The sequence below is a fragment of the Acomys minous genome (assembly GCF_964271855.1).
Source record: "Acomys minous genome assembly, chromosome: 3".
Lineage (NCBI taxonomy): Eukaryota > Metazoa > Chordata > Mammalia > Rodentia > Muridae > Acomys > Acomys minous.
In genome coordinates this window covers 76888657-76901365 of record NC_140485.1, presented here as the reverse complement: position 1 = coordinate 76901365, position 12709 = coordinate 76888657, and the positions used below count along the sequence as shown (strand labels likewise).

Below are 12709 nucleotides of genomic sequence, written 5' to 3'. Positions count from 1 at the left end.
CACATGGTGGCTCAACTGTCTGAACATCAGTTCCAGGGATCTCATACTGTCTTCTGACCTCTTTTGGCACCAGACACATAGCTGGTGTATTACGTACATGCAGGCAAACACTCATACGAATAAAAACGAGCAAAAACTTTAAATAAATAGATAAAAAATAAACCACAACGAAAAGAGGCTTTTTGGAACAGAATTTGAGTAATGATTTGAATAGTTACAGCAGAAGTGGTAGGGTGCCATAGCCTGCTGTGCTCCGAATAAGATCATTTGGCAACACAGTGCACATTTTGTATGTGGGGAGCAGCTGAGGGCAGGAAGGGATAGGCTATGACCTCAGGGCCCTTTGCTAAGAGAAAAGCAAAAGGTATGGTATATGTCTGTGTTGTTTAGTGCACTGCACACTGACAGGCCTGAAGGTGAGTCAGTGCCAAGAGTTTTAGGTGTGTTGTGTAGCTCATTCCAGTCACTCCCCATTAAACAGAGGAATTGATGAAGGGAGTGAGGTGTAAACTCACCTATTAAACAGCATGTTCTGTGCCTGCACTTGTGCCTCATGGGTTTTTGAAGAATTGTATTCTAGTGTGTAGGAAGAGTTAGCTATCTTGGCTAAAATCATACGGTGTTCTCATTGCAAAAGCCCAGTCCTTTCATCCCATTTTCTCCACAGGTCATTTCCCCTCCACCCCCATGAGCTAGCTGCTTCTCTGGCTTCCATGTTCACCTGGAGGAAGTCAAAGTTACTGAGGCAATAACTTCCTTCAGTTGGCATATTTGAGGCTCAGTGTATAACAGGTGTTCCTGGTGCCATGCCCATAGCCTTTCAGGGGTTAGATGTTAAGGAGGAGGCAGAGTTGGTTGGCAGTGAATCACGGAAGGAGATACAGGTGATCAGGGAAAGCTTTCTGATGTGGGAAACTCTGAACCTCCCTTCAGTTGGATCTGTATTCTACCACCTCTGTGAAGCCTGTCTCACCCCTTATTGAAAATGCTGACCCCTCACTCCCAAAGCCCCACTGTCTGCTGTGTAGCTCTGATCTTCAGCTGGTGACTAACCCAGTGCTATGTATGACTTCCTTCCTACTGAGAATACAGGCTTGAAGGCAGAGGGTCTCTCTTGTCTTTTGTCCCCTGCTGTCTGAGAACCATGGGAAGAGCTCAGGTATTTTTAGGTGATTGGAAGATTGTGCACTGAGTATTTGGAAGACTCATTGGGGCCAAAAGTTCACCAACTTCTTGACATAGGAGAGAGGAGCTGGATATAGGGAGTGTACATGCCTCTTGAATTTGCTGTTAAGGGGAGCAGGGAAGCAAGTTAGTAGCTTTGGATCCCTCCTGTGCTGGTGGTTCTTTAAAAAGAACAATGAGAGAGACAAGGAAAGCTTTGGAGGGACTGTCAGAAACTGTATGTTTGAGTGAGTCAGCCAGGAATGCAGAGTTCTTGAGCCCAGGTGGAAGACTGGCCTGAGGAAGCTCACCAAAGCATGGTAGGGCAGGTCAGAGCACAGCCACTGTTGACCCCAGGTGAGATCTGCTTCTGCCTTGGACTGCAGGGGGCTTTTTGTTTTTTGTGTTTGTATGTCCATTGGAGAAACTAGTTTTTTCTTTGCAAGCATTTGACACTTGGAGGTAGTCAGGCATGGGGCTCTTGTTCACTTCCCCTCTTAGCACCGGGACCTCATCTGGATTAGACCTGTACAGATCCCGTGCATGATGCCATAGTCTCTGTTAGTTTGTATGTGCATCAGTCCTGTTGTGTTTAGAAGACACTGTTTCCTTGGTGTCTTCCATCCTCACTGGCTCTTATAATCTCAGAGTTCCCTGAGCCCTGAGGGGAGGGATTTGACGAAGACATCCCATTTAGACCTGGTGTTCTAAAGTCTCTCGCTCTCAGCTCGTTGTCCAATTGTGGATCTCTGTAAGTTCTTCTATAGGAGGAAGCTTTGCTGATGATGGCTGAGCAAGACACTGATCTGATTCCGAGCCCAGTGTGGTTTTGTGTAATTCTTGAGTGATACAAAGCTATGTTTCTGGGTTGCAATTAGTATATAAATTGATCTGGTTTCCTTATGCAGGTTCTTGAGGGTGAGAATTGACTTTTTAAAAAATCTTACCTTAAAAATTACTGTTTCCTTGCCATCATTTTGCCACAGATACACTGGCATCTTAATTACTATTATAAAGAGATGAATAGTCAAGGGCTGAGCAAACTGAAAGCAGCCACACTCAAGCTTACCCACAGGCAGCACCTGCAGTCTAGAGGGCTGCACTGGTCCCCTGCCCTCTGTCACAGGCCCCATCCGTACTCCTTCCCAAGTATGTGTTCTTCTCTAGCCCTGCTGCGAAAGCCTGCTCTTTGGCCTGAGTCCCAGTTGGGGAGCCCTCAGCAGCTGATTTCCTGGTGTTCATAGAGGCAAGTGAGGACCAGATGGCTGTTCTATGCTAGAAATTCCTAAATCCCAGGGCCTTGAAAAGTCCCTGGGCTCTCAGATTTGTGTTACTGAATTGTCTGTGTAACTGCTGGGAGCTCTGGTATTCTTTGTTTCAAAGCATCACCTGCTATTTTCATCCAAAAGGCCTTGTTTTATTTATTTTTAATAAATAAATAAATAAATTTTTATTTATGTGTATGGGTGTACCTGCGTTGGACCCTCTGGAGTTGCTACCTGATGTGGGTGCTGGGAACCGAACCCCTGTTCTCTACAACAGCAATAAGCACTCTTAACCACTGAGCCATCTCTCTAGCCCGCAAAAGACTTTAAAGCAAGATGCACATGTTTAAACTGCCCCTACCACACAATTGCAGCAGTTTATTCTGGGTCTGAATTCTTTTGTCTTTGAGCATTTGGTACAACCAGCCTTTGCCACTTCTTTCCAAGAATACCTTTTCTTATACTGCAAGGTTTGTTCTCTTCCCCACCCCCACCCCAAAAGCATGGTGATGAGCCATTGTTTGGACACAAAGCAGTCTGGTCTATGATTACCAACACTTTAGAAATACATACATATACTAAGAAAAAGATATTTACCCCTTCCTTCCTTCTTTGCTTTCTTCCTTCCTGCCTTTCTTCCTTAGACTGATTGTAATTGGTGGCAGCCTTCTATGAGTGTGAGCCACCATAGTGGCACTGTTTATTTGTGTTTTCATAAACTGTTTCCTCTGAGGATCATGTTTAGATACATTTGAAAGCCCCTTCTGCCCCCCCCCCCAATGTTTCACAAGTGTGGGAGACAAATTGTCACCCAGGTGCTAGGCTCTTTCTCTGGTGAACAGGGTCCTGCAGACCAGCTGGACCACATTCTGAGCCTCTCACACAACTTTGGTTTTCCCTCATCTCTGCATGCTTAGGATGTGAGTGCTTGCTCTGTTTCTTCAGAGCAGTGGGGAAAGTATTCTTAATGTGGTAATATAAGCAAACCACTTCATCCTCTCAGAGGCAAGGGGAGTCCACCCTAAGTACTTTTCTGCAGCTTTGTTTGGAGAGCTTTTGCTTGAAGCACTTTTCAGCCTGCCAGCTTTCCTGCCTCACTTCAGGCAATTCTGAAATGTATCTTGTTGACAGAGTTGGTGCCTTTGGATTCTTGGCTAGCCAGCATTGTTGGTTCACAGGTTCTGGTTTATTCTGGGACTCTGTGAACCTTCTCTCAGGAATGTTTGCAATCGTACCTATATGATTTATATATTGTCTCTGTTTTCTGCTCTTATTTGTACTCAGACAAAGAGGCAGCTGAACGTCTCTCAAAAACAGTAGATGAAGCATGTCTGTTACTAGCAGAGTATAACGGGCGCCTGGCAGCAGAATTGGAAGACCGGCGCCAGCTGGCACGGATGCTGGTGGAGTACACCCAGAACCAGAAAGAGGTTTTGTCAGAAAAAGAGAAAAAGCTAGAAGTGAGTACATCGCAGGGCAGACCCAGACTGCCTGAATCACCATTCCTACAACCCATATTATTCCTAGATTAACCTTTTTTTTTTTTTAATCTTTTGAAAACAAATGAAATAGGACCATCTATCTGATAACTGCAATTACTGGCACCTAGTTAGAAGTTGAAGTCATGTTTTCACATGTCCAGGAAAGAAAAACTCATATTGTGAAAACAGGGGCCTCTTAGTCACTGCATTTAGGATCTTAAGGTTGTTTCAGTTTAGTGTTACAGTTAAGAAAGTGAAATTGAGGTACAGAAAGATCAGCAAAATCAAAGGCACCTAATTGGTTGTATTTGGGAATCTGAATTGTTCTGAAGTTTATTCTGACATATACACATGCTAAGACCAGTAATTCACCTGCCTGCAAGCGCTACCTGTACATATTCTAAAAGTTCAGTTGTGCTTATGTAGCCTGACTCCAGCTGTGGGCGGACCCCATTTTTTCTGAGTTTAGAGTGTGTTACTTGGTGTCTGCAGCAAGGAGGGGCTTGGGGCCACCCCTCACTGTGGGGCTTCTTAGCTCCTTGTCTCTGGGGAGCAGAGCCCGCAGTGTGGATGTGTGGGGCTTGCCTGCCCACTTGTTAGACTTGTTTCTTAGCTTCTTCTTAGTTCTGTCTGTTTAAAAGGGACATGGAAAAGAGTAGGAGAAGAAGAGGGGAGAGGAGTTGGAGAATAAGTCATAATGATCATAAGAAACACCTCGAAAAGGCCCCTCAGTAGATAAGGGAGTGGAAGACCACCCTTCTTCCAGTGGGGAAAGTCAGTGGCCCAGAGGGAGGGAACACTGAGCTAGCTCCAGTGGTTGTTGCAGCTGTCACTCTGGTCAGCTGCCTGGAGAGGCACTACCATATCCTTACCTACAGTGATTATGGAGCTGTAATGGCTAGAGGTGCTGGGGACTTGAGATGCTTAGCCAGCTTGAGTGTGCAAGGTCAGCTGGGCTGCCCGCCGTGTGGCTTTCACGTAGATTCAGCACAGACGGCCACGTATCTGCAGCGCTCGTCTTTCACTGAGGAAGCATTTCAGCACTGTACCCGGGGACTAATAAGAGATTGTAATTAATGATTCTGGTTGTAAGTCATCGTGCCATCTGTTGAACTGCCCCTTGGCGACACATTAAGGGCTTTCTCTGATCTGTCAGACATTGATTATCATGAGCAGCTGTTGTTGGGTGGAACATGGCAAGCCACCATAGAGGACAGTCTTCGAGAAGGAGACTGTTGGTAGAGCCAGTTAACTCTCTTCTGCCCCTTCCCTAGCTGCAGTCAGCTGTCTGTTTCATAGGGGCCTCCTGCAGAGTAGGTAGCTTCCTGGGCATCCTGAGAAGTTACAGGGCACAGAATGTCAAAGGTCAGTCATTCTGTAGCTTTGTAGTTCCCATTGTTACTAATTCACCGAATGGCATGGCATTGGAACCTAGCACTTGAGGATGGAGTAGGAAGATCCTGGTACTTCAAGGACTCAGAGCTCAGGGTTCCTGTTCCAAACCATATCAGCTAGGTGGGACTGTTCATTGTGAAATAAAATGAAGTTTGCTGCATTTAGAAAGGAAATGACTGGATAAAATGTAAGAGGCTGAGAGATAACATTAGCTCTTTAACAGTCTTCTCCTCTGAACCTAAGATTTCCTCTCACCCCTTATATAGACAGATCTTCTTCCATTCTGTCCTGACGGTGGCAGTAACACCCAGTGTGCAGCTTGAGCGAAGCCCCAGTGCTGCATATCCCTCCACCTTCCTTCCATAGCAGTCAGTCCTTAATGCTGCCAAATCAGAAGGCCGGTTAAATCTGGAAACCTTTTGTTGCCGTCAGTGTGTAAATGCCACAGCTGATGGACTCATGAACATACAGATGTTTTCTTGGCTGTCTTTCTCCACAGTTCTAATTTGTTAACAGTTAAATTTTTCTTTTTCTTTCTTTCTTTCTTTCTTTCTTTCCTTCTTTCTTTCTTTCTTTTTAACCGTTTATTTTCCTTTAGATAGCAAGCATCTCTTTTTTATTGAGAACTTACATTGGGTTTCTAGTAGTTTCTGAACCTTGAAGTGGAGGTGCTAGGTTAGAGTCTAGTGGGGAGGAGGACCCATTCTGGCTCACAGAAGGAAACTGTGGTCCAAGGAAGTCATTGTCTGTGTCAACAGTATAGGAAGCATACAACCAAGGGACTAAGGGAGTTAAGACAATTGACAGGGTTGGAGAGGTGGCTCAGTGGTTAAGAGCGCCACCTGCTCTTCCAGAGATCATGAGTTCAATTCCCAGCAACCACATGGTGGCTCACAACTACCTATGATGTGATCTGTTGCCCCTCTTCTGCAGTAAAGCACTCATAAACAAAAACAAAGACAAAAAAATTAAAAAAAAAAAAGGCGTGCGTGCGTGCGTGCGTGCGTGCGTGCGTGCGTGCGTGTGTGTGTGTGTGTTGAGCAGCCAGCAGTAACATGTGAGTGAAGAAAAATAAGAAAGTGTGTGGATTTTGGCACTGGAGACCCTGTGGGGAACTGGGGTTTTATCTTCAGCCACCAGTCTGTACCTGTTCAGCAGCGGACACAGGTGCAAAGATGGGTAAGCTGGGCCTCCTCAGCTGCTCAGGGCCAAGGGTGTACAGAAGCCTGTTTCCTTTCCTCAATGACTTGCCCTCCGGGGAGAGAACTGCAGCAAGCAAAGACTTAATGGGGATGTGAGAAAGCTTAGAGGAAGGAGAATCTTCTAGCTCATCCTATCTGCATTGAAATAAATCAAGAAAAAGAATTCATTATTCATAACATTAATTTGACCAGATGTTTATTAAGGATGTATGTAAAGTGTCAAATGCACACACTCTTTCTGAACACTAGATGCCTCCAGCTGGTGGCCCCTTGAAGTCTGTTGGACACCATGATGTAGATTCCTCAGGGGAAGTCACCTTTTCCTATGAAGAGAGTTACTTCTAGGTTCCATTAAGTGCAGAAAGTATTAATAAAGATGACTGTGGTAGAAAACACAATGGTTTCCCATTTGTGTATCTTTCATTTTCCTTTTAGCAGAATTAGGGCTCATTTAGAAATGATACCCTTTTTAAAAACCATTTTTATACTTCTGAGTGTCATGGTTGGCACTACTGTACCACTTTCCCCCTAAACTCCAAGCAAGGTTAAAGGGAAAGCTGACGAAAATCTGTAATACTTTGTGTCATGAACAGAGAAAACCTAGAAATCGAAAAGAAGGCTGTGGAAGGGACCAGTGTTACTAACAGCTCAGAAGTCAAGCTATGCAGTGTGGGGCCTAAAGCAAGGTTGTCTCAAAAAAGTAAAAGTCAAAGGTGCCAGAACAGCTTTCAGATGTCGCTCTCAGGACAAGGAGACTTTGATCCTTGCTGACAGCGGTGACTCTTAGGCCAAACAGCTGCTTAAAGCTCACAAACCTGGTCTAGAAAGATAGTTCAGAGATTGAGAGCACTGGCTGTTCTTCCAAAGGTCCTGAGTTCAATTCCCATCACCCACATGGTGCCTCACAACCATGTATAATGAGATCTGGCGCAGTCTTCTGGTATGCAGGCATACATGCAGGCAGAATACAGTATAAATAAAAATAAATAAATCTTTTTTTAAAAAATCCCGGTTGGGTGTTGGTGGTGCACGCCTTTACTCCCAGCACTTGGGAGGCAGAGGCAGGCGGATCGCTGTCAGTGAGGACAGCCTGGTGTACAAGTCCAGAACAGCCAAGATAACATAGGGAAACCCTGCCTCAAAAAACTAAAAAAATAAAATTTAAAAATAAAAAAATCCCAAGCCTTAGTGTGAGCAGGTTGATCAGAGTTTCTGTCTTGTCATTTTGAGTGAAAGATGGTATGCATGTGTTCATCAGAGCCATAGGATTGGGCTGTGGGCATGTGGAGGAGAGAAGCTACTTGTGCAGGCTTACAGAACCCAGGGTCAGGTGCCTGCAGCCTCACCTCCTAGCACAGCAGCTTCCGGCATTAAACCATGGTGTGTGTCCATGATCTAGATTGTGGTGTACAAAGACTGCCAAATAGGAAAGAGTGCTAGATGATTTCCTAGCTACAACTTTGTTTGTAGATTGAGGGGAAATTGTCTAACACAAATTATATAACATAAAGTTGACTATTTGAAAGGGCGTACATTTCAGTGACATTTAGTACTTCATAGTATAGAGCAGCTATCTTCTGTAAAGGCTCAAATATTTCATCACTGCAGAGGGAACCCCATCCCTGTCAGGCAGTCATCCTAACCCTGGGCCTTCACCTTCGGCTCCTGGGGACCACTGACATGCTTTCTGTCTGAACGGTGCTTCTCCTGGGGATTCTACATACTTGTGTCTCTTCTTTCAATTAGGTAATAATTTGAGATTTATTCACAAAGCACCATGTATCAGTACTTTTTTCCTCTTTAGGATGAATGTTAGTGCAAATATTTATAATTATTGCAATAGTAATAGCTAATATCTACTAGATGGATCTGCCAGAATTTGTCTGTCCATTATTATTGATGGGCGTTGGAATTGCATCTGCATTTAGTTACTGTGAGTAATGACTAGTGCTGCTGTAGCTAGTCATGTACACGTTGTTGTAGACATGTTTCCATTTCTCCTGGGCTTGTGTTACGCTAGGGTTGTGGTTGCTATGTCAAAGAGGTTCTGTATTTAACCTTTTGACACCCACTGTTTCCCATGACAGCTGCCCTGTTTTCTGCTGCCACCACCAATGTACAGGCTTCAGCTTGGTCACATCCTTGCCAGTGCTTACCACTTCTTTTTTTCTAACCAGCCTAAAACTTTGGACTTGTTCCTGTGCTAGTTGATTTTTGTTTCTCAGAGTAGTAGTGGTGATGAGCATGCCTATTCCATGATTTTTGTTGTCCTTGTTGGAAGCATGTCAGTTCAAGCCCCTTTGTCCACTTTCAAGTTAGGTTATTTGCAGTTTGAGTCTTTAGCACTTTTTTTTATTTTAATGAGTTACAACTTTACTCCAATTTTTCCTTTTGTTGCTCTTGTTTTGGGTGTTGCATCTAAGAAACCGTTGGCCAATTCCAAGACATGAAGATTTCCCACTGCATTTTTTTGGAGCTTTAGCGTCGGAGCTCTTAGTTTTAACTTCCATCAATTCTGAGTTAGTTTTGTATGTGTTGTGAGGAAGGGAACCGCCCCCTGTGGTGTGTAGATGTCCATTTGCCTGGTGGCGTTTGTTCCTCCAACTGAATGTGTGATACCCTTGTCAAAAATCATTGAATGTATGCATTTTCAGTTGCATACCACTGATTGCTGTGTGCCCTATGGTGGTGCCTCACAAGTCTTCACTCTGTTTTCTTTTTTCCTTGTTGTTTTGTGTAAGACCTCCTAAAATACCATATGAATTAAAAAATTTGCCATCGCCTTTTCGATTTCTGCACAAGGAAAAAAAAGGCCATTTGAATTTTACCAGCAGTTGCATTTAATCCTTACTAGTGGTGGGGTCTTGTCTCTCATTTAATCCTTACTGGTGGTGGGGTCTTGTCTCTCATTCAATCCTTACTGGTGGTGGGGTCTTGTTTCTTATTCAATCCTTACTGGTGGTGGGGTCTTGTTTCTTATTTAATCCTTACTGGTGGTGGGGTCTTGTTTCTTATTCAATCCTTACTGGTGGTGGGGTCTTGTTTCTTATTTAGTCCTTACTGGTGGTGGGGTCTTGTTTCTTATTTAATCCTTACTGGTGGTGGGGTCTTGTTTCTTATTTAATCCTTACTGGTGGTGGGGTCTTGTCTCTTATTTAATCCTTACTGGTGGTGGGGTCTTGTTTCTTATTTAATCCTTACTGGTGGTGGGGTCTTGTTTCTTATTCAATCCTTACTGGTGGTGGGGTCTTGTCTCTTATTTAATCCTTACTGGTGGTGGGGTCTTGTTTCTTATTCAATCCTTACTGGTGGTGGGGTCTTGTCTCTCAGTCTGTGAGTAAGAGCTAGATGACCCTGAGCTAAGCCTGCTGTAATCTCTGCAGCAGGATTTTAATAAGCATAGCAGAGCGTCACTGATATGTTTGGCATTGTGAAAGCCCTGTCTGGGCACCATAAGTCTCCTTGACCAGAGATTGAGGGTAGAAACGACACTTTTCAGTAGCCAGTAGTACTCCTCATCTCTAGAAGGCATGTATACGCACCCTCAGCGAAGTTACCAGGGTCCCCACATTACAAAGCAGAGTGAGATAGATGCCTGGATGTCCTTAAGCTAAAGAAATTTTAGTAGTCATATACTTTGAGTAGGCAGAGTTGAGCCATTTAGACAGTCCCCAAAGCATCTTGTCATGGAGCAGTGATATCTTATGCAGGGAGGTAGCAGTGATTGCAGGCAAGCATTCCAGAATGCCCTGTGAGTGAGAGAGAATCTACTCTGCTCCTCGCTGCTCTCTGTGTGCCTATGCACATGCTCTGGTGGCAAGGGAGAAATGATTCAGTAAATTGGGGCTGTTGCCGTTTCTCTACACTTGGCACCTCTTCTTGGCCTGCAATGAGTCCTTAAGAATTTGACTTCAGACAACACAGCTGGGAAGGCAGAATGATGTAGAATCCAGCATTACTATGTGACTCTTTGTATTTTTGTGCACTGCAGGTTTTAACAACTCGTGAAATTCTTTGGCTCCAATAAAGGGGCTTCTCAGCCACACTGATGGCCTGTTGGTTTTGACAGCATCCCTTCATCAGGGTACAGATGTTTAGAAGCATTTCTCTCAACAATGGGACAGTAGGTGGAGATAGAGAGCTCCCCTTTGTCAGCTTTGGAAGACATTGTTTCTCTTTCCCATATGTTAAACCCAATATCTTATCTCACTGTCCCTTACCGTATGTGCAGGCAGTCTAATCCTTGTTTTTCACAAAAGAATGAATCTCTGTGTTTTATGAGGAGCTCAAAGTCACGGTGTCAGTGTGGGATCTTCTGACCCTAGTGAACATGACTAGAGCTGGCTCACATAGAGCTTGTCACAATAGCCAAGTGGTGCCTGAGATAGGCTCAGGCTGGCCCCACATATTGCCCTTACAGTGCACAGCTCTGTCCTCACTAGACCAGCATTATCAGCTCTAAGGGCAGTTAGAACAGTTACTGAAGCAGGGCATTCTGCTTACGCCTGCCAGGTGATCATGGGGTCTGGTACCTGGATCCTTTCCATACCAGAGTTACATCTGGAGCAGCTGTCTAGCGGGATGTGAGTAGTGTGTGTGTGAGTGCAGGTGCATGTGGTTGGAACCCAGGGCCTCACCCATGCTAGGCAAGTGCTGTGCCATTGAGCTGCACCTGAACCCATTGTTGGCAGTGTTGAACACCTTCTGAGGAGCCCTCCTGAGATTGTCCTGGTGGGGGTGGCACTTGGAGTGTGTGTAGGCACAAGCTAGCTCTGCCTCTCCCCACATTCCTGCCTGCCGCTCAGCCATTCTTACTCTCCGAACACTCTGTTCTTTCTTTTGTCCTGATTGTAAAAGTAATAACGCAAGAAACTCTGGCAATACATATAGGAAAAAATAACCTCATTAGTTTATAATCTACAAAGAGGTTTTAATTTTTATCTATTTCCTTTATTTTTTATTTTTTCTGTTAAAGTTAAAATGGAGAGCCAAACATGGTGCAATGTACCTATAGTTCCATCAGTGAGAAAGTTGAGGCAGGAGGATCGTAAGTTGCAAGCCAGTGCCAGCCTGGGCTGTATGTGAGGAGGCCCTTTTCTCCCTAAGAGAAACTTGTGAGGTAAGGGGTGATGTGTAGAGTTTTCTAATCTTGTTGTTGTTTACTTTGCATAATTACTCCCCCTTGCTAACACACGTGTGAGTAGTTTGGATATTGTAGTCCCTTGTGAGCAGTTCTCTCCTCATTTTGTCTTTCCATTTTACTCTATACCTTCTCTGCCAACTCTTGGTGTTTAGACAACTTTCTTCTAGATTTCTAGAGGAGTCTCTGCGCAGACATGCAGGTATCTGCGTGTCTTTCTGCACACTGAAGGGTGTTTGTTTCAGGGTCTTCCCCCTACTCTGCATTCCTGTCGTAGGAGCTCTCGTTTTCTTCTGAAACTTACAGATACAGCTTCCTTGTCCCCAGTTAAGGAGCATCTTTGTTTTGTGAAGGAGCAAATACTGAAGAGTTATTAGACAGTGGGCTGCCTTCTGGCTTTCAAATGGTCTTGTTTACATTTGTGACAGCTGTGGGAAAATGACAGCTAGTTACAACACTGACTTGAGTGAGCATAATTTTAAGAGCAGGATTCAGATGACAGACATTTGAGCTATGGTTGCTAATTCTGCTTGGCCCATAAGTGTGTGCTATTTCAGTCTGTATTAGTGTCCCACTGTTGAGCTGGGCTTCTACTTTCACTTCAAGTGGTGCTTTGGAAAAAGGGAAATTGGAGGACAGTTGTATGCTTTGTAGTCTTAGAAGTTACATCTCTGGCTTTGTTTTGTTTTGTTTTGTTTTTTCTGTAATGCCAGGCATACATGGCTGCAATCCTCACATTCAGAAAGCTGAGGCAGGAGGATTGTAACTGTAAATTTCAACACAGCAAAGTTACCCAGCAGGGAATGTCTCTGAGTACCTTAAGACCAGCTTAGTAGTTATGAGTGGGCAGGTCCAATTCTCACACTGTCCCTGGTGGTTGCTTTGTTCACAGTGTTCACTTCTACAGGACATAGCCTGGCTGGGAGTTGTTTCCATACAGGTGGACTTGCCCCAGTGTGATCCCTTGGTAGGGAGCTGAAAGGCCTCTTCCATGCCTTCCCTGGCTTTTACCATTGTGGCTACTGCAGCCTTTTAGCTTTGATGTGATTTGGTTTTTTGTTA

General features: G+C 44.4%; 1 protein-coding gene across 1 annotated transcript in view; it reads left to right on the top strand.

Moving 5' to 3' along the window:
* Window positions 1-12709, top strand: part of RPRD1B (regulation of nuclear pre-mRNA domain containing 1B) — a 45593-nt gene that overhangs the window by 23100 nt on the left and 9784 nt on the right. Inside the window, exon 6 of the mRNA XM_084776778.1 lies at window positions 3714-3889. Within this exon, the coding sequence (XP_084632904.1) occupies window positions 3714-3889 (176 nt within the window). The remainder of the gene's footprint in view (window positions 1-3713; window positions 3890-12709) is intronic.